Source organism: Lacerta agilis, chromosome 5 (genome assembly GCF_009819535.1).
Source record: "Lacerta agilis isolate rLacAgi1 chromosome 5, rLacAgi1.pri, whole genome shotgun sequence".
NCBI lineage: Eukaryota > Metazoa > Chordata > Lepidosauria > Squamata > Lacertidae > Lacerta > Lacerta agilis.
Window position 1 is genome coordinate 28,968,848 of NC_046316.1, and position 26,995 is coordinate 28,995,842.

Genomic DNA, 26,995 nt, shown 5'->3' on the forward strand with positions numbered 1-26,995 from the left:
TGCATTACTCTAGCAGAAAGCTTTTGGGGGCCACATTCCAGTAGGGTGTTGGGTTAGACTGTTTCCTATCAGAACAAATGCAAATATTTAATTCTTATAAACACCACTAAAATTTTATATTCCATTTTCTCCATTGATTGTTTCTCCATCTTCTTCATTGTGTGGTCTAAACCACTTAGCATCTTGGGCTTGCCGATCGGAAGGTCAGCCGTTCAAATCCCCGCGACAGAGTGAGCTCCCGTTGCTCTGTCACAGTTCCCACCAACATACCAGTTTGAAAGCATGCCAGTGCAAGTAGATAAATAGGTACCACTGTGGCGGGAAGGTAAACGACATTTCTGTGCTCTCTGGCTTCCATCACGGTGTTCCGTTACACCAGAAGCGGTTAAGTCATGCTGGCCACATGACCCAGAAAGCTGTCTGTGGACAAATGCCGGCTCCCTCGGCCTGAAAGCGAGATGAGCGCCGCAACCCCATAGTCACTTTTGACTGGACTTAACCATCCAGGGGTCCTTTCCCTATTTATCCCTCCCAACTGCACAAGGGGTGAAAAGAACTCCGTAATCCCAGCAGAAGGATTTTTAAAAGGTAAATTCAGGCCGACAGGCAAGCCTTGCCTTGCAGCTAGTTAAAGCCCCAAACTTCAAATTAAGTGATTGTTTCTGTAAAACTGCAAGTGTACAGTTGCAAAATGCACCCCCACTCATTGTTACATATTTGCAGGGAACACATGTCTGTTGATATACAGTTACCCCTCTGCCTTGATTTTCTTGCACAAGGTATAAAAAGTTACAGGTAGGTAGCTGTGTTTGTCTGCCATAGTCAAAACAAAATATAAAATCAAAAAATCCTTCCAGTAGCACCTTAGAAACCAACTAAGTTTGTTCTTGGTATGAGCTTTCGTGTGCATGCACACTTCTTCAGATACACTGAAACAGAAGTCACCAGACCCTTATATATAGTGAGAGAGTGAGGAGGGGTATTACTCAGAAGGATGGTGGGAATGGGTGATTGGCTGATGGGTGTGGAAAACCTGTTGACGACTATTAATGACTGCAATTAGTCTTAAGGGAAAAGCAAGGGGTGAGAGATGGCTAAAGATACCTTTGTCATGTATTGGATAAGAATCCAATGTCTTTGTTCAGACCAGGTCTCTCCGTGGTTTTAAGTTTGGTAATGAGTTGCAATTCAGCAACTTCTCTTTCCAGTCTATTTCTGAAATTTCTTTGTATTAAGACAGTTACTTTGAGATCTTGTATAGAATGTCCTGGGAGACTGAAGTGTTCTCCTACTGGTTTCTCTGTCTTGTGATTCCTGATATCAGATTTATGTCCATTTATCCTTTGGCATAGGGTTTGGCCTGTTTGTCCAACGTAGAGAGCTGAAGGGCACTGCTGGCATTTGATTGCATACACAATGTTAGAAGATGAGCAATTAAATAGTCCTGAGATGGTGTGTTTGATGTTGTTGGGGCCATTAATGGTGTTGTCCGGGTTTATGTGGCAGCAAAGTTGGTATCTGGGTTTATTGCAGGCTCTGGTACCAGTGTCCATGTTCAGTCCTGTTGTTGTATTATTGTGGGTGAGGAGTTGTTTAAGATTGGGTGGCTGTCTGTAGGCAATGAAAGGTCTATTTTTTATTTATTTTATTATTTTATATAAGGTATAAAAAGATCGAGAATGAGAATTTTATTCCAGAGTTGCAATACTTTATTCATATCCATTGCTATTATGGATTTTAAATTATTTTTTATGCTGGGTTTTTATTTTTTAATTGATGTTATTGCATGCTTATGACTGGGTTTTATGTTTACTCCTATATCTGTCTGCTTGAAAGTAAGTCATATTGAGCTAAATAGAGCTAGGGCCCACATAAGTGGATAGAGGATCACAGTCAAATTGTTATTTGACACATATTTTTAAAAGCCTCCAGGGGTGGGGCTGACTATAAATTGAAATAAAAAGTTCAAAAGGAACTGAGAATAAACAGAGGATCTTCTTAGTGCCCCCCCCATGTTAATCAATCAATCAATCAATCAGTGTTATAAAACCAATGTTATAGAAATATTGCTGGAAGTATTCCACTTCAGTGGGATAATTTTAGTAATAACGATAACAACAACAATAATATTTACCCTGCTCATCTGGCTGGGTTGCCCCAGATACTCAGGGTGGCTTCCAACTGATATAAAAACATAATAAAACATCAAACATTAAAAACTTTCTGATACAGTGCTGTTGTCAGGCGTCTATGTAAAGTTGTATAGTTGTTTATCTCTTTGTTTATATTTTTGACATCTGATGGGAGGGTGTTCTACAGGGCGGGCGCAACTACAGAAAAAGGCCCTCTTGTCTGGTTCCCTGTAGCTTCACTTCTCGCAGTCAGGAACCCAGGGTTGCCATATTTTAAAAAGTAAAAACCAGGACACCCCGAAAGGTCCCCCCCCTACAAAAACGCCAAAAACCCCGCAATTTTTTGATTGATTTGTCTAAGATCCAGGACCAAGTGCCACCTTTCGGAAATTTCCCCCAGACGCCAATTCCGCCTTTGAAATCCCGGTAATGTCCGGACGTATGGCAGCCCTTAGAAACCACCAGAAGGCCTTCGGAGTTGGATTTCAGTGTCGAGGCTGAAAAATGAGGGTGGGAATGTCCACTCAAGTAGACTTGTATTATCCAAAGGCTTAGGGCACAAAGCCACATTTCCATGTGTCATTTTTTTATTTTATATAATATTTCATCCAAGTTGCTCAAAGTGGAGCACACAATTTTCTCCCACTCCACTTTACTTTCACAACCACCCTGTGAGGTAGGTTAGGCTGAAAGGTTACCCAGTGAACTTAACACATCTGAGCAGGGATTTGTACTCTGGTACTCCTAGGCATGGGTGGTGCTGTGGGTTAAACCACAGAGCCTAGGGCTTGCTGATCAGAAGGTTGGTGGTTCAAATCTCAACGACGGGGTGAGCTCCCATTGCTCGGTCCCAGCTTCTGCCCACCTAGCAGTTCGGAAGCACATCAAAGTGCAAGTAGATAAATAGGTACCGCTCCGGCGGGAAGGTAAACGGCGTTTCTGTGCGTTGCTCTGGTTTGCCAGAAACGGCTTAGTCATGCTGGCCACATGACCCGGAAGCTGTACGCTGGCTCCCTCGGCCAGTAAAGCAAGATGAGCGCTGCAACCCCAGAGTCGGACACGACTGGACCTAATGGTCAGGGGTCCCTTTACCTTTACTCCTAGGCGCTAATTACATCACATTGGTTCTCAGCATCATGAACAGTGTTTTGAGTAGGGATAGTCTGTGTGATGCCTGAGTGCCTTCTACTTTCTGGGGTCCTGGATCCAGCTAGGGTTAAAATCTAATGTGGGATTCCATTGTTGTACTGGTCAGGCAAGCTTATTTGTGAAATGTTGGCCATAGTAACTTCCATCAGTATAACAAAAGAAGTGCTCTGGGTGAGAGCTGAGCCAAAGGCAGGCAGCAACTAGAGAGTCATGCTTGATTCCAAGACTGTGACTATGGGGGAAGCAAGTGCTAATGCTAAGAGCCTCTCAATTTTAGGCTTGGGTTGCATATGTGTGTGTGTGTGTGTAAGTAAACAAACCAACCATATGATACAGAGCTGTCAACCTTCCTTTTTTTGGATATGCCATAAAGACACCACAGTCTCTGCTGTCCCTCATTCCAAGGAAACCAGGCCCTGGGCACCTGCCTGGAATCCCTCACCTCTCAGAGTTTGGAATGGCATGCAATAATATTTACATTTATGATCCTGGCCAAGTCAGTGGTGGCTAAGTCAAATGCCCTATGGCTGACAGTAAACAGTGACTTGGGCACAAACGGACTAATGTTCTTATTCACCACACTTCTTGTTTACTTCTTCTAGAAGCCAAATTCCACAATGGCAGCTGCAAGTTCTATCGCCACGAGGGCGTCAGTCCCATTGAACTCAATGGCCCGCAGTAGAATTGCACACTTTGATTAGAACCCATCTCTTAATCTGAAATTAAACAGGCACTTCCCCCGCTCCTCCCTGCCAGATTCTAGATATTCTGAAGAGCTGCACTGTTAGGGCTTCCCTTTTCTTGATTTTGCAGCTCGTATGCAGAATTCTGTGAGACTGTAGACTTAAACTCCGTGGCGGCTCCTTTATATATCTCACGATGGGAGGTCCCCTCTGGGGCAGAGCAACGCCTTTCCATTCTGCCGCCTGCCAACAAGCCTTCCTGCCGCCACAACCTCCCGGGATGGACGTGGCTCTCCTGTTCCTCCCGTTCTTTGCTGCTCTGAACTCTTTCCGAGGAGAAAAGCGTGGGCGACACCTTCGAGGGAGCCAGGCAGCGGATCCAGCAAAACTAGGCATTTCGCGCATTCTGCACCAAAAGGGCGAGACCGAAATGCCTTCGTAAGCAACCTGACGGCGTTTAGGACAAAGTACAATCTAAAGAAGGCAGGCAAAACGCCACCAAAAGAAGAGCCACCTGGCTTCTTTCTGACTGCATTTATGCATCTGATCTTCGCGTTTCCCGAGCGCTTTACCCTATAGCCAGAAATCAAACAGCAGCCAAAGGCGAGATTTCCCACCGGCACAACCTTCACTACGTCTACTCAGAAGAAGTAATTCCTACTGAATTCAATGGGGGGGGGGGTGAGGTCAGGACTGCAGCCTAAACCCCTGAGGACTCGATCGCTGTCCCAAGGTTGGGATCGCAACACCCACTTTTTACGCGTCTTCTCCATAAGGCACCCCCTCAGCCTCTACCTGAGCTCGGCGCGCCTCTTACAATAAGCCGCCCGGTTCGCGCTCAATTATCCCTCCCTGTTTCCTCCCTCGTTGACGGACAGCTCGCGAGGCGCCTTGTCCCGCCCTCCCTTCATAGCTCCTCGGCGGCGATTGGCGGCGGCGGCGTTGGCGGCGGGCTTGGCCGGGGATTGACACGCCATGGCCGCGCCCCCTCCAGCGAGGGCGGAACCGCGCGATTGGCTGGTTCCGTGTCTGTGTGCGCGCGCGCGCGGGCGCGCGGGGAGTGGTAGTGGCGGCGGCGGGGACTCTTCCCCGCCCCCTTCCAGCAACCCCGCAGCGCTGCCTGCCGGAGAGCGGGGCGGCTTCCAGTTGAGAGATGGCGGCCACCGCGGGCAGATCGCTGCTGCTCCTCCTCCTCTCGAGGACCCCCGGCGGCGGCGGAGGAGGAGCGGCGCTGACAGCCGCCGGCTGCTTCCCGGGGCTGGGGAGGCACCGTCAGCAGCAGCAGCGGCACAGGACGGTGAGTGTCCCCCTCTGGGCGGAGGCCGGGGACGAGACGGGAGCGGGACGGCAGGACAGGTATTGCCAGGGCTAGCGAGGAGGAGCAGGAGGAAGGGTACTCGGTCGCCCGGCCACTGCCCTTCCTGTGAGCCGCTTGGGGTGTTCGGGGACGCGGGACGTGTGCGGTGCCGCCGCCGCCGCCCGTCGGAGCCTCCTGGCTCTCCCCTCCTCCAGGGCAGCCCAGCCCTTTTCCCAGGGTCCGCCCCGCCAGCGGAGGGACCGCCCGCCGGGAGCAAGGGCGACCCCTTCCTCCCTCCTCCCCGTTGGGTTTCCCTGGGCGCTTTCGTGCCTCTCCTCCTCCTCCTCGGCAGCGGCGCCTCTCGGACAGATCAATGCACCTAGCGCGGCTGGCTGGCTGGCTGGCTGGCAAGCAAGGGAGAGTGAGAAGGCGCTGCAGGCTGCGGCGTGCAGGGGCAAAGAGGCGGAGGAGGGAGACGCCGTCGCTGCTGCTGCTGCAGCAGCAGTGACTTGGAGGAGTCTTTGCTTGCTTGCTTGCTCCCCCCCCCTTTTCCCCCTCTCTCCATCCACCCCGGTGCTGCATCCCCTTTTTATCTTGGCACACCACCCGTGCCCCTCCTTACGTGGGCCCGTCTTAACTTGATGACAGGCTGAAAAAGAGGGGTGGTGCACAAGTTGCTAGCGAAGGAGCGTTTTTGGATTGGGGGGGAGGGGAGGGCATTGGCTTGGTTCCAGTTTTTCATTCCAAAGGGACAGGGTCAGGAAGCCTGCTGGGCGATTTCCTTCTTAATTCACCCCTTCGTTCCAGGAAGGAAAAGTCATTGGGGAGATGGCACCAGGGTCTTTCCGCCTCTCTCTCTCTCTCTATCCCCCCTCCCTCTTCAGGCTTCTTAGAGCGACAGTATGTCCTGTCTGCATTCCAACCAGTGATTCCTCCCAGTTGTAGGAAGTCTTCTGTGCCCCTGCCCTTTTCTCCTGAGAAAGTTATCTGTTAAGCTGAATCAATGCAGAAGCAGGCTGAGCTGAACGCAAATCGCTGTGCAGCACTCCGTTGTCTGAGGCTTTTGCCTGTAATGTTCCAGTTGTAGAATGACAGATGTGCACTGGTCTGTCAGGATGTGTGAACTCTGGACTGGGATGGAATCCAGCTGATCTCAAAGTTCAGTTACCTTTGGCAGCAGGGAATCTGCACATGGTAGCCAAGAGTTCACAAGTGAAACTGTAAAGATGATACAAAGGTTGTATGTTTGTGTGTTGGCCTCTTGCTGAACTTTTGTGGAGTACTTCCCCATGGCTACTATGGAAGCCTTGATGTCTTCCTAGTTAAGCCCCACTTCCTTGTCTTACAGTTGCATTCAATTAAACTTTGGGTATGTAGCGTGGATCGTATTTCAGCATGTCTAGGGAAATTCAGTCAATGTAGACTTTTATGTACTGTTAATGTCAGAGCTGCTATGTTGCTCCCTCCACCCAAAGCTCTTTAGAGGATTCTCTGCAGCAGCCTGTTAGGAAGTCCTTGCTCTCCTGTGATCTAAAAGACCAGCCAGCGTTTTAATTAAGCTGCTCAAATAAAGCTGATGAAACATACACCACAGAAGCAATTTTGATCGAAGTAGAGAAGAGCACAAGGCCCCATATATGAGGTTCATCCAGATTTTACTACACTATATTCTTGTTTTGTTCTGTCAGGTTTATAAGCACTTTGTGTTGGTTTAACACTGACTAAAGGGAAATGACTTTCAACCACATATGCCAGAATAAGTTTGATATAGCCTACCATAATAGCTTTTTGTTTTGCAACAGTGAAACGGGTCAAAGCTGCTATGCAGAAATGAAATTTTCAACAAGATAGTAAATGGTAAAGTGGCACGTAACAAAAACTTACATTGAGTGATCTTAGTAATTTTCCTCCTTCAAAAGTTGTAAAACTTTGCAAATCTGGTATACCAAGAAGATCTCAAGTAAATAGGTTCCTTGTTCTACTTGACATATAATGCTTTTATATTTCATAACTTTTACGTTTTGGGACCTACGGTTTTGGCATGTTAGGCCAAATGCAGAAGTATAAGTCATTGTAATGAAACAGGTGTCTGACAGTATCATCTTATTCAGGATCTGCTAGACTTCATTACTTTAGTTAAATGTTGATAACAGAATCTAACAGAAAAATAATATTGGGCTTAAGTATAAAAAAGCTTTGAAAAGCTATTGTGTTGTCCCCCCCCCAAAAAAAAATCTTAATGATATTGAAGGGAGAGATTTATTGATGTATTAATAGGTCACTGATCACAGTCAACCAATGGATCATCTTTGTTACTGGACTGTGCTGCTGGGAAATCCAATGGTTTTTGATGAGCATGCCTGCATGGATTACTTACTGCTGGTGTAACAATAAAATCAGGAATGCATTTGAAACACAAAACAGCTTATTTCAATGCTCTTCTTGTCAGATTATTTTGTTTTATTTTCTCCATGTCACAATCAATCATGCTAAAGCCATAAAGTCTACATGATGTTTGAGAAAAACAGGCCAGTTGTGTATTGTGTTCACTATGTTTCAAGGTTATATTAATTTTTTTTCCATTGAGCAATCATCCTATGTATGCAGTAGATGGCACTCTGCATTGTGCTGGTGGTTTGTACGAGACCAGGATAGTCTCTGACGACTTGGCTATTCTAGTATGTGATGGGAAGGAATGCTGAAGTTGATTGACCTGTATCTGGCAGATAGCTCACGGATCTCTATGGCCTCTGTCAGGTGGAAGAGCCTCTTCCAGTTGACCTGGCAGAGTACAGATTTTTAATCAGGTTGGGAAAGCCAGAGATAGTCAGCGGGATCCTGTTTATACTACTGATGACAGAAACCAGTATACTCTCAAAAGCATTTGGTTATATGGGTTTGACCCTGTGAGTGAGATGGCTTGCCACTTGCTGTTGGCTTTTTAAGGTGGAGGGACAACCGTAAAGCCAGTGAACTTTACTTATTTGTCCTGTTTCTAACAAGCAGCAATCCGAGCTCTGGATACAGGTGGGTAGCTGTGTTGGTCTGCCATAGTCAAAACAAAATAGAAAATTCTTTCCAGTAGCACCTTAGAGACCAACTGAGTTTGTTCTTGGTATGAGCTTTCGTGTGTATGCACACTTCTTCAGATATATCTGAACAAACTCAGTTGGTCTCTAAGGTGTTACTGGAAAGAATTTTCTATTTTGTTTCAAGCTCTGGATAGGCAGCTTTCTCCTACGCATGCATGCTCGTTCTTGAGATCTTGCCCATCTTCTGCGTGCTGTTTTTTGCACTGGGTAAGGTATCCATTTTTTTTTAATCCATATGGTTAAAGAATGTGGTTTCTGTAATGAATGATAAACAAATTGAGGGAACACCATGTGACTTCTTGGGAACTGCAATAATTCCTTCAGTGCTTCTGGTTTCTGCAAACCATACAAAACTAGTGCATCTGTTGTCAGCCTAGCCTAGGACTATAGAACTCAAACATGCTGGCTGTGTATGTAAGGGGTGGACTTTCTCCTTGTCCTGGCTTAGCACAACATTGAGGCTATAGTGTAGCTTGTCCCGTAAACCTCAACTTGGTTAGCAGATGCCTATCGGGATTTGCAGTTCACCAGGGAAATATCACCTCCTGGTGGATGGATTAAAGAGTACATAGTGATAACATTTGTCACAGTAGAGTAATAACTGTTACAACTGACCAAAATGTCACAAAACAGCAAGCAAGTCCAAATGAAGGCATTACACAATTGCAGTGGTTCTCAAACTCCCCTCACCCCCGGGCCCACCCTTTCAGAATAAAAAACAACAAAAAACACACCAAGATTTTTGGTGATAACAATGGAAAACAAAACAAAAAACAACTCCTAGCAGGGCTTGATCTATAATATAGAACACAACTATTTTATAATGTGATTCTGGGACATCCAGAAAGTATAAAACAATGCAGCTACATAAGAACATGAATTCTTCATCACAATATAATTATAAACAAGCCTCTTAATATGTACCTTAAGTATGTATACAAACTCAATGAGAGGTATAAGCTTGAAGTATCACTTGACGCTCTTGCTCTGATTTTGTAAATAGAAAAATGTTTTTGATGAGCATGGTGTATTATACTATTCTAAAATGTTTCTTTTGATTGTCCTGGAATCTTCCTGCCACACTTACCATCCTTTCCTGCCACACCCTTTGAGAAACCACTGCAAAATTGCGACTTTTTGATGGAATCCATTTTTGCTCCTGGTATTTGTGCTCGAATAGATTCTGCATCTATAGTTATAACTAAGGAAGCATATTCTCTGACAGTCCCCTGTTCAGGGATTGATTAGATCCATAGCTGCTTAGCTTCATTCAGAAAGTCTGCTGCATCATGTATCTTCAGATCATGCCTGTGGGACACATTCAAAGTAAATCTTTGAAAACAGTACTTAACAAGGCCTAGTTAAAGAGCAGATTAAAAAAAACCAAACAAACCAGACAGGCATATAGCAGAGTATTCTTTTCCACACACAAAAAGGGAAGATTTTTTTATTTCAGAACGACAGTCATATATGTATATATATATATATGTATATGTATATGTGTATATGCAATGAAACATATACCAAATGGTTCCAAGGCTATGAAAAATGGGGGAAGGGTACATTATGGGACGAGCTCTCCTATGTCCCCAAGTGAACTTTTGAATCTGCTCTAGGGTTAGTGATTTCACTCAAACTGAACTGTAATTCCCAGTTTTCAAGTAAACTTGTGGAGATTTTCCTATGCAAATAAGAGGAATGTGTGTGTGGTTTTGGGGGGAGCATTTTGCTATGGTGAATGATAAATGCGTTCCTGTCTGTTTTGCTACATGCTGACCCAGCCCTTGCCAACCTGGTGCCCTCCAGATGCTGTTGGACTAAAACTCCCATCCATCAGTGTTAGAAAGTCAGATATATAAGCCTGCTGCCAAATGGCTCCTTAAAACAAGGTCACAGTTTCCAAAGCGAAATGACTTGTTGCCATTTTGGGACAAGACTGCTCTAAAGTTTTATTTTTTCAAATGATGGGACTGACTGTCATTGATTATCAGCTAAACATCTGGCTAGTTCAGATGACACCCTTGAGCTAAGTCAGGCTTCCTCAAACTTGGCCCTCCAGATGTTTTGAGACTATAATTCCCATCATCCCTGACCACTGGTCCTTCCAGCTGGGGATCATGAGAGTTGTAGGCCAAAAACATCTGGAGGGCTGAGTTTGAGGAAGCCTGAGCTAGGTTAAGAACCTTGAGAACTTAAAGAAGAAAAGTCACTTGATCCAGGGACAGTCCACATATATATTGGCCTGTCGCTACAGGATGTGGTATTTAGTGTGTGAAAACAGTCAAGACCCAGTGATCCTCAGGCATGCACCTCCAGATGGTGGAGATGCCAGGCACAATTCTGGCATCTGGGGATCTTCACTTGGTCCCAAGTGGTTGACAGCCAGGTGCAAAAAGGCGCCTGGCTAATTTTGAACACTGCCCACCATTGCCAGCAAGCACAACTGCTGTTGATTGGGGTTGATGGTAGCCATAATACAACTGGAGGGTGCTAGGTTGCTGGGCTAATGGAAAATAACGCACCTGCTAATGCAAGTAAACCAAACAGGATGATTATGTCAACCCATATTTCTTCTATGGAGACAAACTCAATAAGAGCAGAATGGGGGCTGTCAAAACTACACATAAGCAAGATCCATACATTTGTAGTCATCTGTGTGGCTTGAAGATTTGTGACTTTGCATATTCAGCTGCTGTTTGTTATTGTCTGCTCGTATAACATATACACTTTTTACATTGGCTTTACCTGACTGACTGGTGAAGTTTTTCTAGATTTTCATTGAGTTCACCCCACCCACCCCCATTTGTAATTAAGGATTGTTTTCCTGCACATGCATATTGATGGGGAGCTAGGATACAGGGAAGAAACGGCTGGCTGCTTTTTTGTGGGGAAACTCAAAAAACGGAACCTGTAAACGAGACACTTTGATTGGCTGAAAGCAGAGGGCACTGTAAAAAGTTATACTGGAACAAATTGGTGTACTTAAAGGAGGGGGAAATGAGAAATATAGATCTAAACAGAGGCTTGCAGCACCTCAAATCTATTAAGGCATATCTTTCAGTGGACTGCAGTCAAGTTCTTCAGATGTTTGAAGCATTATCCCCCATTGGCAGGTGTAGAGATATAGAGGAAAAATTGTAAACAGTGAGGTCAGAGGGAGATGACATGCCAAAAAAAGCGCAGGTGGACAATTAAGTTAAAGTCTAAATGTACATAAAATGTATCAACCAAATCTCACCTGTGATGAGGCTCTGTTACTTCTGTCCTATGCTACAAATTTACAGTGGTACCTCGGGTTACATACGCTTCAGGTTACATACTCCGCTAACCAAGAAATAACACTTCAGGTTAAGAACTTTCCTTCAGGATAAGAACAGAAATCGTGCTCTGGAGGTGCATCGGCAGCGGAACATCCCAAAGTGGTGCTTCAGGTTAAGAACAGTTTCAGGTTAAGAACGGACCTCCGGAACGAATTAAGTACGTAACCAGAGATACCACTGTATATGTTTGCCAGTCATTTGTCTGACCCTTCACCTGCCTTTACAGCATTAACTCATTTTGGTTTCTTTCTTACTCCATTAAACATGTCTTACTTAGTAACATCTTGAACTCGGCTTCCTCACTTAACTTGTTCCACCCTTCATGTCCCTCCACCCATGGCAACAACCATCTGCTTGTGGTAGAGTGTGCTCAGAGCTTTGTGCACACAGCCTGCTGTTGCATTTGACATTTTGCAGAATGAGGCAAGAGGATATTAAACAACTCTTTGTTTGGTGGGGATCCCTCCTTTTCCTTTCACCCCCCCCCCCGGCCCCCAGCCACACTTGCTTCAGAGGTGAATCTGACAGAAATTAGCAATTACATCAGGAAAGTGGTTAGCGTTCTCAAGGATCTGGTGGGTCAGAGGACCACAAGTCTCATTACACATGCAAGAGAGATGCCTGGGTGAGAGGCAGTAGGTTCTCTCCAGTTTCTCTGGTGCTGTATCACAGGTTGTTGTTGTTGTTGTTGTTTTGAGGCTCCACATGGCACTTCCTGACTCACTTCTACTTTCTTGTCCTACCCTGTTTGTTGGAAATGTGTGTGTGTGTGCTTCATGGGAATAATGTCTGGTTCAGAAATAGCTGTGAGTGAGAGAAGCCAAGCCAAGGCTGCTTAAAATGTATGTTTCCCCACACGAGAGCTGCTTAAAAAATGTTATTGCTCCAAGGAGCAGGGCACTACATTCCTTAATAATTGGTACGCTTTGAGGGCATAATGTAGTAGTAGTAGTAGTAGTAGTAGTAACACTTAGGTGATATTTGGAAATGAGCGAAGAGTGTGGGCGGGGAAACTATTTTAAATGCTTTCAAGTAACAGCCACTGCTGTTTTTAACAAAATGAACATTTCAAAGGTGAGGTCACCTGGGTGAACCAAGTGCCTAGGATTTTTCCTGTCCTTGTCTAGATGATATTGATGAAACACAGTTGCAACCAAACAGAAGCATCTTCTAGTTATGCTGCCACATATCTGAAATACAGTAATGCATATTGTTTAAAAAACAAAAATCATACAACTGGATGTCTCACTCACTGTTAGGTGCTTTTATTTAATGCTAGTAAATATTAGCACCAACACTTTGTTACTTATTGGCATTTTGTAGCCCATGTGGTCATTCTCCTTGTGCAATAGACTTCTATTTCCCCAATGGAACCCCCCCCCCTTTGCATCCCCTCTCACCTTCAAAACCTGCTCCAGAGGTGGGAAATCCCTGGAGTCAATTTTGGATCTACGGTATTTTTCTTTTTGTTTTGCCCTGGCATGACTAAGGATTAGGCGAACATATTGCAAATGGAAACTTAAGCATCCCTGACCGTCCATAATGGCAGCATTCAACACACAAACAAGTTAAAACTAATCCCTCTGGAAAGTCTCTGTGGGCCTCATAAGCTCAGCTGTAATGCCCTATAATGGATCACCGTGAACTTGCTGTTGTCGAAATACTGTGGTGGAACTGTTGAGTAGATTCATAGATAATAAACACAAAATCATAGAATTGTAAAGAAGTATTGAGAGTTATTCTGGATGGTTCGTTACTTTAACGTAAGTTCCCAAGGCATCTCATTTGGCAAATATGCTGTTCCCCGGTGATACAGAACTTCAAAGCAAGACTTTGTTAAGGCTGAGTTTGGATGAGTGTTCATGCTGCCATGTGGTTGCAATTGCTCTGCAGCAAGAAGGTAACTGTTCAGTGAGAAATTAAAGGGTTCTGGACAATATAGTCAAATAGCATTTTGGTCACATTGCAGATGCTAATGTTGTAATTTCACCAGCAATGATACCTATGCAAAATTGATTTCTTGAGAGGCTTGGTATTGCTGATATGCAACTGCTAATTGGAATAACACAATTATTTTAGTGTTGATTTAACTTTACAACCCACCTGCAGGGGAAAAAAAATACCTTTATACCTATTGAGTGTCAGGGCCGAGGGTTTCCTCTCTTCACAAGAATCACCACTGGAGCCGTCTGACATTTTTATGGTCTTTATTTACATTATTTACAATGGGTTATTAGCACATCGTTCATCCATCAGAGTCACTCAGTTCAGATCTCTGCCGAGGCCTGCGCTTGCCCCTCCAACAACCCAAGAAATGATGGAGTCTCCCGCTTCAACCCCCCCCCCCCCCGATTCTGGGCTTCAACTTCCTTGCTCTTCTATGTTTACTCCAACAGCTCCCTCCTTAGTCTCTCCCTCCCCCTTGGGCATATCGTTCTGTTCCTCCTCTCCCAGTTCCCCCCTCTTTCTGGGGAACTTGAAAACACCAGCTTGTCCTTTACATTGAGCACAAGGCTTTTGGTTATTAAAATAGCAGAAAACTCAACGGTATTGATAGAATAAACTTTATGGCAGTTCCTGGAGAACAAACTTCCTAATGTGTTAATATAGGGCATATTGGAATTAACAGGTGCAGTATCAAGAAAGCTTGAATCTTGAAGAACACTTTACAAAACGAAACAGAAGTATTCAGCTAGTTAGCAATTATGGCAAAGCCAAATTGTCCCTATCCTTCAATAGTATGATTTATCCAAAAAGGTTATGTGTCAATTCCAAGTCCAGCTTCTGTTCCTGAAGTATGTTTTCAGCTTAATAGCAATAATACATTACTTCTATTTAATAAAGTATTGGACTTTGAACTCGCCAACTGATCCTTTTAAAATTCTTGGCAGGAAAAGTCAGAATGCTCCTATCAGACTGCTCCTGGAGTTGAAGTCCAAGAGCTTATTCCATGCTCTAGCATTTTTAATGTCCATCTTGATCCTTGATATATATGACCCTTGTTATGTATTCTGATTTTAAGGTGGAGCTGTTTTCATAGTACATGTAGAAATGTAATGTACTACCTGCTGCTCTTGTGAACTTCTTAGAGAACTTCTTAGCATCTTAGAGAAGATTGAGGGCTCTGAACTTTTCTTCTTTTTATTGTGACTTCAACTGTTAAATTAAGCAAACTGTTTGCTTGTGTTCTTCAGTTGATTCTTCTTTCTAGCTGATTTACCACCTCAAAACCATGCCAAGAATCATAATTGTTTCAAATTAGGTAACCTAATTGAGATTATTTTTGTTGTATGAACAGTATTGTTAATAGCTTTTGCAACTCACTTAGAGTTCTTCTGCATGAGTGTTAAGAGCAAATAATTGTCTGTTTTGGAGCTAATATTTGAAGAAAAAATGGTATTATGTTTTTAAGAGACTTCTAGGACAGGGTTTCCCAAAGTTGGGTCTCTAGCTGTTTTGGGGCTACAACTCCCATCATCCCTATCTTGCAGGACCAGTGGTCAGGGATTGTGGGAATTGTAATCCAAAAACAGCTGGGTATCCAAGTTTGGGAAACCCTGTTCTAGGATCTAAGACAGGACACTCTTGTGTTTGTCCTCTTGTCCTTGACCAAGTTTTCACACAGTTCTGATTGGCCACCTGATAGAGAAGGTAAAAATGACTGTATTGAGGAACTAGAACTTTTGGCTTTCTTACCAGAAAATTTGCATATGAAAATAGAAGTTTTGAAAAATGGTGATGTGCTGGGTTGAGTACCAAGCATCTTGATCAGCAACCTCAGGTAATAAATCTGTTGCTGGACTCTAGAACTTAATGTGGGTAAAAATGTAAGAGAGTCCCCCTCCCCAATACTTCAGATCAGCAGCTTTCCCTGTTCTAGTTTCATGATTTTAATGCTGTCCGATAAATTCACTTTCTGATTACAAGAATGACATTCCTCATCTGTTCTTGGTCGTCCCCCCCAACTTTTCTTTCATTCCTTAGTATTTCATTAAGTGTACAGTTGAAGCGGGTGGCGCTGTGGGTTAAACCACAGAGCCTAGGGCTTGCCGATCAGAAGGTCAGCGGTTCGAATCCCTGCAATGGGGTGAGCTCCCGTTGCTCGGTCCCTGCTCCTGCCCACCTAGCAGTTCACAAGTATGTCAAAGTGCATGTAGATAAATAGGTACCGCTCCGGCGAGAAGGTAAACGGCGTTTCCGTGCGCTGCTCTGGTTTGCCAGAAGCGGCTTAGTCATGCTGGCCATATGACCTGGAAGCTGTATGCTAGCTCCCTCGCCCAGTAAAGTGATATGAGCGCTGCAACCCCAGCGTCATCCGCGACTGGACCTAATGGTCAGGGGTCTTTACCTTTACAGTTGAAGCTGGTCTATTCTTCTTCTTATTCAATCTCATTTCTTGCTTGCTGATAGGTTTGGTCCCCACCCAGGCAAAATGCCTCCACAGATGAGAGTTTTAAATTGATAATGAGTTGACTTCCCTTAATGACAAGACAAGCTTTTAAGAAACAATGACTGCAGAGGTATAGCAGGCTTTGTTTCTTGAGATTTACCTCTCAGTTAGTGTTGGAGAGCCTGCCAAAAGTTGTGTAGTTATAAATCAAACCACAGGAGTTGAAGAATTGTTGGCTATCAATAACAGAGAATGGATCCATAAAACACTATCCAAAATGATTGATCATGGCAACATTTTAAAGGTAATTTCCACAAAAACTTATTTCTAGGCATTTGACAGAACTGAATTGCTTATGGAAAGCAAGTTATATAAATGTAATATAAATTAACACCATGCAAATAATATAAATTAATCTAATTTAGCTGGCTGCATGCTGCTTACTTGAACAGACTCTGCTTTCAGAGAATATGCAGAGTTCCGTGCAGAAGAAAGGTTTTGAGAGAGAGCATATTTGAAGAGAGCATATTATACGTTTCTAGGAAGACAAAACTGGAGTCTCATGTATTTATGGGAACCTGAGACCAGGAGAAGCTGGTCCTTTAGTGGAGACAGATAGTTGTTTGGAATGATGTTGGTAGTCTCTGGACAGTCAGAAGCTTGTATTGTATCTTAGTTCCAGCTTCATAACTTCTCTGCACTTACAGGGCAAAAGAGCTAATCAGTTCTGGTCAGGTAGTCTGTGTGGAAAAAAGACTTAACTTGAGGATGAATATTCAGGAACAACACAGTAGACAGCTGTCCATTCAGGGTTCAATTACTCAGGGTTCAGACACTCTAAAACAGATTATAGAGGTTGCGCAACCAGAACCACATTGTGGCTTCTTATTCTGGATTTGTAACTGACATTAGCCCATGTTTCCCTGGTTTACATGTTATTTTTTTTTAAACATATTTATTGATTTTCCAACATATATTTCCAATTACCAAACAAATTACAATGCCAAATTAATTATACAATTCCAATTATAACAATTCCAATTATGCCAAATTTTTAACTTGTGAATTCCCCATGTCTCGGACTCCGGAGCGCTTTCTTATGATCTTTTCCAGTTGCTTCATAAAGTCAATATTTTCACAGCCTCTGATAAATGCCAGCAAGCAGACACTCTTATAGTAAATAATGTCTCTGTGTGGAAAAAGCCATCCTCTCCCAATATCGCATTTCGGCTGACGCCATCTTGAAAGTCTCTCATAAATCAAACTTGTAAATCAAACTGCGACACACCAATTTCTTCCCCTGTGAGCCGTCCCCACTCCTTTCCGGGAGGGCCAGACCCTCGTAAATTCCACTATCAATCGTCCATCAAATCCGGCTTCTCCCTTTGAAGTGGTGTACAGCTCCACAGGCTATCATCAGCACTCGGCAGTTAATTCTAGCTGCGTCACAGCCAGCCGAGGATCCTCCATTTCTGTTGAGTCAAGTCCAGATCAAGTTTCACCTCCACACAGTTTATTTTTGTAATTTCCATTCTAATTTCCATTCTGTCTTTAAAGTCCACTTGCCATTTGCCTGTGAAAGTGGATTTTCTAGGGGGAGGTTTCGCCCGTGTTAAGTAGATATTGAGGCAAAACAAACGGAGATTCCAGAGCTTACCCCCCCTTCTTTTCCCTCCTTCACATACCAATGTAAAGTCCGCGTCTTCTTCCAATCTTCATTCTTAATCACTCAGGGCTGCAGTTAGCAACATTCTTCCCACTCCTTTGTCCGAGACATGCCCAAAATCTTTAAACAAATTTATATATCCAATTAAAGGGAGCGTGCACGAACGGGGCCGGCTCCAGGAGCTGCATCTGAAAACGAGCCCTATGTGCCCAGACTCCCCCACCGGTCCCGAAGGACCCAAAGCGGGTTAAGGAGTACCGCGGGCAAAGGCAGCCCTCCCCGTCGTCCCGGGGAGGTGGGAGGCTGCTTACTCCCATCGCAGCCGCCAAATTAACTCGTGATAGATAGCAAAGATGTTAAAGTCCGCCATCCTCCCGCTGTGCACGCCGGGAACCTCCCTGGTTTACATGTTAGGGGGAACTCTGCCCTACTGAAAATCAGGGTCTTGGCACCAAAGCTAGCACATGGCAACATGGGTCCACTCACCCACAGCTTCATAAACTATGAGTGCTTTCCAAGCTAAGTCAATAAAGTGCAGGCCCCATGGATTTAAATAGAATCTTAAGTTTAACTAACTTAATTTGGAGTCAGCACAGTATTAGAACCCAAATCTTAAAACTTCAAGCTGATTTCTACCAGCCAGAAACTTTTTGTGAATGCATCAAAATGTTTTTTTTTTTTAAGCAAGTTAAAAAGTATAGAATTCTCCCGGCAAAAAGTCTGCTATTAGTTTATAACACGGGTAGGCAAACTAAGGCCCAGGGACCGGATCCGGCCCAATCGCCTTCTAAATCTGGCCTGCGGACGGTTAGGGAATCAGCATGTTTTTACATGACTAGAATGTGTCCTTTTATTTAAAATGCATCTCTGGGTTATTTGTTGGGCATAGGAATTTGTTCATTTCCCCCCAAAAAGTATAGTCTGGCCCCCCACAAGGTCTGAGGGACAGTGGACCGGCCCCCTGCTGAAAAGGTTTGCTGACCCCTGCTCTAGATGTCGCTGGGCTACAACTCCCATAATGCCCAACCTTTTTAGTAAATGGTCAGGGATGATGGAAGTTGTAGTAGTTCAACATCTGGGAACCCAAGGTTGAAGAACACTGACTAATACATTCAAATTTTGTAATACCACCTACAATGCACAGTTAATTCTGAAGAAAGCAGCTCTCCAATTAAAAGCTAACCAGTAGCTTCATAATACAAATCACAAAAGTTAGAGCTTTGTTGATTTAATAACCTTTATCTTTTTTTATGCACAGTGATCCTCTCGGATTTGGGTGCTGCGAAGGCAAGGGTTAAACTGTTTCAAAGCAATTTATACGTTGCCAAAATTAGCACAAGCTGGAAAATAGGAGTGTTAGAAATACATCTCTGAATTTAAACAGTATGGATTAGCATTGCTTTCTACTGAAAAGTCATTGTTGCTTTGAATGACTAGCTTGCCAGGGGAAAGACTGCTGCACTGATTGGCAGTCCTTTAGCTACTGTTATACATCTTCTAAAAATGCCAGAGCTGCAAAAGGAATGATGTTTAGGAAGCTCTTCAGGGTTTTGAGCTGAAAAAAGGGTGAAATAAAAGCTAGGCTACACAGTAATTTATGGACATCCTCAGTGCTTTCTTGCTTTGGGGTGAATGTTGCCACTTCAGGTTGGGGTTACAAATGTAATTAACTTAATTGGATGTTGGATTAGATTGATCTAAGACGAAGCTGGCTCAGCAATAGTTTGACTTACTTGGCAAGTTGTAGCCAAAAAGCATTTATTCATCCTTATGTTAGGAAGCTTAGAGCAGCAGTACTCAGCACCAGTAGGCAGAAGACCAGTGTCAGGGGAAAAAAGAAAAAGAAAAACATAGATAATGGAGCTGAAAGAGAATGAGAATCAAAACTTACTTGGATTAATTCCTTTTAAATTACAAATAAAACTTATTTATGTTAAGTTTGTTCTATACAGTGTATTTTAGGAGAGGCTGTTACCCTGTGGGACACGGGTGGCGCTGTGGGTTAAACCACAGAGCCTAGGGCTTGCCGATCAGAAGGTCGGCAGTTTGAATCCTCGCAACGGGATGAGCATTCGTTGTTCGGCCCTTGCTCCTGCCAACCTAGCAGTTCAAAAGCACCAAGTGAAAGTAGATAAATAGGTACTGCTCCGACGGGAAGGTTAATGGTGTTTCCGTGTGCTGCTCTGGTTCTCCAGAAACAGCTTAGTCATGCCGGCCGCATGACCTGGAAGCTGTACGCCGGCTCCCTCAGCCAGTAAAGCAAGATGAGTGCCGCAACCCCAAAGTCGTCCGTGACTGGACCTAATGGTCAAGGGTCCCTTTACCTTTATTACTCTGTCATGAAGAACATGTTTTGCATGCCTAAGATCCTTACATTAATTTATGGCCTCTCAATTTCAATGATTTTGGATAGTGGGGCTGTGCAAATCTGCACCTGGTTGGTGAGAGAGTTGTTGCTAGTGTAAAAAAATTTAAGTGTAAAAAAAAGCTTCATTGGGTAACAATCAGTCGCTTGCCAAAGCAATCTATAAGAAATACACTAAAAAGACTTCAAAAAACCTAGACAGTTTTCGAAGCAAGTCACTCAAATTCCCAAGTTTCAGCTAGTAATGATCTCATTGTTGAACAACATATGCACTGGAAATTACTATCTTTAGGAAGATTCCTGTAGATTCTGCTCCTTAAGGAAAGCTGTACAGTATTCTATCCTTTCACAGATAACCTTGGTCCAACCACCATCTCTTTATCTCAGACAATTGTGAGGGGAAAAGCAGGAGGGTGGGAAAAATGTGTAATGCTTTAAGCTTCTTGGAGGAAAGGTGGGATATGATCTCATAAATAAAATAATTACCCCTGACCATCGTACAAAATTGGGGACTATCCCTGCTGTCTTTTCTAGCTGCAGGGCTGAAGCTGTAAAGTGAGGGTAGAGGTTGCCCCCATGGTTTTGCTGGTCTTTATCCTCACATCTCTGCTCCCTGACATGAGAAGGGGAGCTGAGGGTGTGACGGATTGGCCCTAGGGTGGAGGAGGTATTACATGCCAGTGCAGAAAGAGTTAAGACACCTTCGTCTTGACAGACAGTTCATCCTTTGGGGGCGGGGCGATCCCCAGTTTAAAAGGAGGGAATGGCCATTTTGGCAGTTGAGAAGAGGGAGGGCGTGTGTGGAGACAGGGAGAAGAGGGGTGTGGGGCCAGGATAGTGGTGGTTAGGCTAGGATAGGATGAAGATTAGTTGGTTATACTGAAAGAGTTTATATTCTAGATGTAAATAAGCTGATGAACTATTGAAATGCATGAAACATGATGTTCTGAAATAAAGAAAGACTTGTTTTTGTTGAGCCAAGAGAAAAGAGGCATTTATTTGGTCCAGCCATATATGGATGCTCATGAGAAGGTGAACTCAGGGAAAAGGCAAAACTGACCTGCAGGTTTGTGCCTTGGAGTTTCACTCAGGAGGGGCAAAAGGGCAGAAACCTCGGTAAGGCTACACAGTGGGGGAAATCTAATGAGAGAGAGCCCCAGAACTGATAGAGCTGAGAGGTATTCTCAACCCAGGAGCCCAGAGCAATATATATATGTAACAGGCCACGACAGCTGGACAAGAGAACCCCGTTACTAAGTTATCCCTAGTTATAACAAAAGGGATTTATCTACACAGACAGACCTCAAGGACCGAGGTGTGGTGAATAGAAAAAGTGACCTGGAACACCTCAGAAATAATACACTTGGTAACAGAGGGGAAGTTGGCAGGGAGGTTCGTCGCAGAGGGTTGTGTTCTAGCACTGGGCTTTTGGAAGAAAAGGTTGGTGCTAGTCTTTGTTGCTGGGTTGTGCAGTGCTTGGGAGTTCCTGTGCAATCCCCAGCCAGGGCCATAGCCTTTCAAAAGAGATTCCCTATAGTGCACTTTGTTGCCAAGCATAACCCAAGCACAGTTCAACTGTAGGATGATCCCCAGACACACACACCCCAGCTCTAAGCTGCAGTGAAAGACTGGGGATCCTCTCACCATGCTTGTCAGAAGGGGAAAGGAAGACTTGAGTGGAATAATGGACTCCCGATGAAAGCTGTCCTGGCTCCCACCCAACACATGATGGCACTTGCTTGCAACTAAGGATGGCTTTATTGAAACAAAGCAACAGCACAGACTCAGTAGCAGGTAGAGAGCTATTGCAGCCTCAAAACTCGTACCAGGCGAAGGGGCGGCAGGACACAATGGACTAGGAGTAGGAGCCAGAGTTCCTGAGCTCAAGACCAGGGCAAGAAATTCAAGACCACACAGGAGCTATTAATTTCTTCCAATGCATTTGCCTGCCTTCTTGCCAGCCAAGCTTCTGAAGTTGAAGTGTACTCACTCACAGGATTTCTGTGCCTTGCATGAATGAATGTGGAGCTTGCAGGTGTTCACTATGTCTAGGGAGGGAGGGAGGGAGGGAGGTGGGTCTGTTCCCTTCTTCAGAGGCACCTCCTAGTCCTGGGATTCAAGGCTGAGTTTGCCTCCCCTTCTGATTCCTGTTCATCCACCCCAAGCTGTAGGTTGGCATCCTCCCCAGACTCCCATGACGTACTCTCCCAGGAGGAGAGGGGAAAGCCAGAGCTTCCGGAGCCTCTGTTCAGTGCCTTGGCCTCCCCTCCTGGTCTTCCTCCACAGTCTGCCAACCCAAGCTAGAGCCTGATGGCATCTTGGGACTCACAATAAAATCAGCCTTTGCTAGCAATATCATGTGAAACATTTTGTAAGGGTTATGCTTCAATGATACCGGTAAGTCTTGTAAAGCTCACATTCATTTCATTGGGGTTTGCACAACTTAACTTGCTGGTGTAAAGGTAAAGGTAAAGATACCCCTGACCATTAGGTCCAGTCACGGACGACTCTGGGGTTGCGGCGCTCATCTCGCTTTACTGGTAGAGGGAGCCGGCGCACAGCTTCCGGGTCATGTGGCAAGCATGACTAAGCCGCTTCTGGCAAACCAGAGCAGCGCACGGAAACACTGTTTACCTTCCCGCTGGAGCGGTACCTATTTATCTACTTGCACTTTATTGTGCTTTTGAACTGCTAGGTTGGCAGGAGCAGGGACCGAGCAACGGGAGCTCACCCCGTCGCAGGGATTTGAACTGCCGACATTCTGATTGGCAAGCCCTAGGCTCTGTGGTTTAGACCACAGTGCCACCCATCTCCCCTAACTTGCTGGTGTACAGTATCCTATATTTGCTGTTTGTGAATAAATTTTCAGATACTCAATTCCCTGTTGAATGAGATTTTTTTAAAAATGGATTTATCCATTCATCCTATAATAAAATGGTTGAAAAATAATAAAGGGAAATAAAGGTTTTGTGTATCACAATAATTTTCTCCTATGCTGGGGTTTTTCTTTATGAAATTTAACTCTTGCAAAGATCGACTGCCATAGCTTTCAGGTTTAGCTACATCTTGTTGCATGCGAACACAACAGTATAGAACTCAATTCATCTTGACATTTTCTTTTTAAAATATTTTTATTAAAGATTTTCATGATTTACAAGGTAGTGCAATGTCTCTCTCGTATTTTTCCATATAACATTTTTACAAATCAGTTTTTGTTTTTGAGACATTAGGAAGAAAAGGGGGAGAGAGGTGGGTGGGATGGGGAGATAGGTGGGGTGGGGTGACGATGTTTCTGTTTTACTTAGTATGAGTAGGGTTTGGTGTCAGTGTTGTTTGTGTAGGTTCTCTGTTGTTCGCTTGTGCTCCTTTGGCAGTGAGAGAGGTCGGGGTTGGCGTAGGGTATGATTGTTCATTTGTGGTTGGCTGTGGTGATCTTTGGTTTCCTGTGTGAGTGGGGTTGGCGGGTGTTTTGGATCAGGTTAGCCATATTGATTTGTATGCTGTCGGTAGATTTTTGTCATTGTCTTGTTGGGCTGTGTGTGTGATGAAGGGGAAGCATACCGGGGTGAAGGTGTCTTCTTCTGTTTGTCCTCGTGTCAGTTTCAGGTTACTGGTTAGTTTTTCTAGTAGGGCTGTTTCCCATACTACTTGGTATCATTGGTCCATCTTTGCTCCTGTCAGGTCTTTCCAGTGTCTGGTTATGATGTTTCTGGCTGCTGAGAGTAGATGGATTATGAGTTCTTTGTGTTGTCTTCTTGACATTTAATGTTCTGAATTCCTTGGGATCAGGAATGCAATCATACTCCGGAGCATCTTGAAAATTGGATTTTTCAGTTAAAGCATTATGACTGCTGTGAAGCAAAAACATAGGTTACAGACAATTTACACACACACACACACACACACACACACACATTTGGCAAGCCTACACCCATGTTTAAAACTTCTAATAGCTTTCCCACAAAAGGGACAAAGCTAAAAACCTTATTGTGCATAGGTTCATTTGAATTGCAGCAGACAACAATTATTCCAGACTGACTAAAATACTTAATGTACTGCTCAAAATGTTAAGAGTGATGAAGCATATTGTCTCCAAGGAATCAAAGAACTAAATATTTGTTAAGACTGTTCTTCTTCCATAACTGATGTGAATAATTTGAAATATTATTATATTGACTACTTGATATAAGTTGGCTTTCTTAGCAAATTAGTTTCTGTTAAAATCCAATAGCAGTTAGTGTTTCATGCTGTCAATGTGTCGCAGATTGTATCAAAAGTATTATGGATGTCATTGGTTAATTTTATGATACTTTTTATTAGTAAATTTATGATACTGGCAGCAATTGTGGTACCGCTGGCACACCTAGCCTTCTGGGTAGCCACATCATTTTACTATGGGATGGCAACGCTGTTGCCTGGAGATAGAAAGTCAGATGATGTGATGTTAGTTCTGTGCCATCTTTACTAGTAACTAAGTTATTTCTTGCTCAGTTCAGGATGCTTGGTTTGACCTTTCAAGTTCTCAACTAGGGATGCCAACTCCCTTAGGTAGCACAGCCAATGGTCAGGGCTGATTACCACTGTAGCCCAACACCACAGGTCCTTCATTACAGCCCTAAACTGTCTGAGAATAGGATATATGGAGAATCCCTTTCTTCTATACGAACCCATCCAGGAATTCTGCTTAGCTTCTGAAAATTTTCTTGTTCCCACCATCCAAATATCTGCCAGTTGTATAACTCTATTCTGGTGATAGTAACTGTTTTAATACTTAATTTTAAATTGTTGCAACCCACCCTGGGACCTGCTGGTGAAGTGTGCTGTAATTACTCCAATGAACTTGAGGGTCAATTTTGCCATTAAGGCCAAGTTCCAAACTTACTGGTGCCAGCCTAGCATTAAATCTGCTTTCAGAATTGTCCAGTATTTGGCAGTGGTAAGTGTGGTCCCTGGAAGCAGAAATGTAACGAGTCCTTTATGTAGTAAATTCGTTGTGGAACCATCGTAGATAGAGAGAAGAGCAGGCTTCAGATCCAGTGGAATAGTTTGTCCCACAATGTTGTTAAGTCTCCTAACCCACTGAAGATTATTTTCAGGAGGTACAGAGGGGAGAGGGAAAGGTTGGTTGTGTGAGTTTGTATTTCACTTGGGCAGTGGCCACCACTGGCTATCATCCTCTGCTTTTATTGTAAGTGAACTTTGCTTAGTTTCATGAAATGAATATTTAAGGATATCCACTGTGTTTTCAGGAGGGGCACTTAATTTTCAAGTTTCACTCAGTTTTATGATGTGTCAGCTAACCTTCTTAAACTAGCACTGATTGTCATGTGAAGAAACAAATAATGTTCCCAAATGGGAAGTAAAGATAATGGACTGATTTTTTGGCTTCTAAAATGCATAACCTGGTGTTGCCTGCAGTTGCTTTCTATTTAGAGTCTTGAATTTTGGCTGTGCCAGTGGAGCTGTGTCCCTTTTTAATTACTGTACATTGTACAGGAAGAGACTAAAAATCCATTGAAAAGAGCACTGTCTGCCTGGAATCGGGTTAACTAATATAGCTTTCTTTAGTGGCTGTCCAAACATTACAGTATTTAACTATATTAGGACTGCTTCTGTTCCAAATGCTGTTTACTTTTTAGGTTTGGCCATTATTGGTTCAGTGGAGTCAGTCACTAGGAGATATTATGTAAACTCGGAGGAGAGTTTCCTGAAAGTAAACGAATAAGACTGTTATTTTGTAAAACCATTCTCTGTGAAGCGCAGTAATCCTAACTGCTGGAAAGTGATAACTGGTACACTATTCCCTAGATACTCAAACAAATAGGAGTTCCTTTGTTTTATTCTCCAGATGCCTGCCTTGATTTAAAGGTTGGGGGAAACAGCCAAATTTAGAAAAATAATGTTTTCCCCATAGCTTTTCTAATGATCTTGTGCAAAATTGTCCCATCCATGTCCCTTTTTGAAAGGCGTGCACATTTAATACCATTTGGCAATCCACCACTCATTTTACATGAGCCAGTAACAGATTTTTCTGTGTTGTTACATTTATCAAGGCAGCTTACATGGATTCCCTGCACTCCTTTTATCCTCACAACAATTCTGTTAGGGTAGTTTATATTTTCTGATTTGATTTAAAATATTTTAGATGCATACAAAAAAGAAACACGCAGTTCACATATGCATTCATGATTATACAGCAAGCTTTAGAATGCCTGAGCTTTAAAAATTTATCAATTTATTTGATTTGTATCCTGCCTTTCCTCCAAGAAACTTGCAATATTATACATAGTGTCTCTCCCCCACTAAGCCGAAGGATAGCCATTGGCCCAAGGTCACCCAGTGTGCTTCATGGTTTAGTCAGGGTTTAACTCCACATTTCCCCAGTCCTGTGGCCTGCAAGGAGCCATACGTTGGTGGATTGTGTTGGCCGACTCCTTGTCATCTTGTATTAGAATTCTTCCCCTGACAAATACGATCCTTACACAGAACCTTGGCATGGTAAACTGCTAAACAGGTGCATCCTGAGATGGCAACTTCAGCCTCACTTTCTCTCCTGGATTTGCTTTGTTGTCCTTTGGACCCCAGGGTTTCACCATAACATTCAAGATGGCTTTCAACAGATGCTGAGGTGCTATTTCATTAATCTTAACTTGTCAAGGTTACTGGGCGATAAATGCGCACAGATGGCTCTTGCGAAATAACCTGGGTTATAACAATTTTGTTCTTATGAGCGTAAATGCTCCTATAGATAGCTGTTAGGTGGAATAGAAGTGTTAAGGGTGCAAGTGGGTTTCAATATGAGCATGAAGTCTTGAGGGAAATCTTTCCTTCAAAATGGGCAATTTATCCTTTTCCATCCTTCCTCTTAGTCTACCATTTGTGTTAATGCAGAAACTGGGCT

At 43.6% G+C, this 26,995-nt stretch overlaps 1 protein-coding gene across 2 annotated transcripts in view; it reads left to right on the forward strand.

The window, feature by feature from the left end:
• Positions 1 to 5,029: 5,029 nt before the first annotated feature.
• Positions 5,030 to 26,995, forward strand: part of MCU (mitochondrial calcium uniporter) — an 80,444-nt gene continuing 58,478 nt past the window's right edge. The window contains exon 1 of one of the 2 annotated variants that reach the window (XM_033149123.1): positions 5,030 to 5,261. In XM_033149123.1, coding sequence (XP_033005014.1) covers positions 5,118 to 5,261 — 144 coding nt within the window. In that variant the 5' untranslated portion in view covers positions 5,030 to 5,117. The remainder of the gene's footprint in view (positions 5,262 to 26,995) is intronic. The other variant, XM_033149124.1, reaches the window with a different exon arrangement.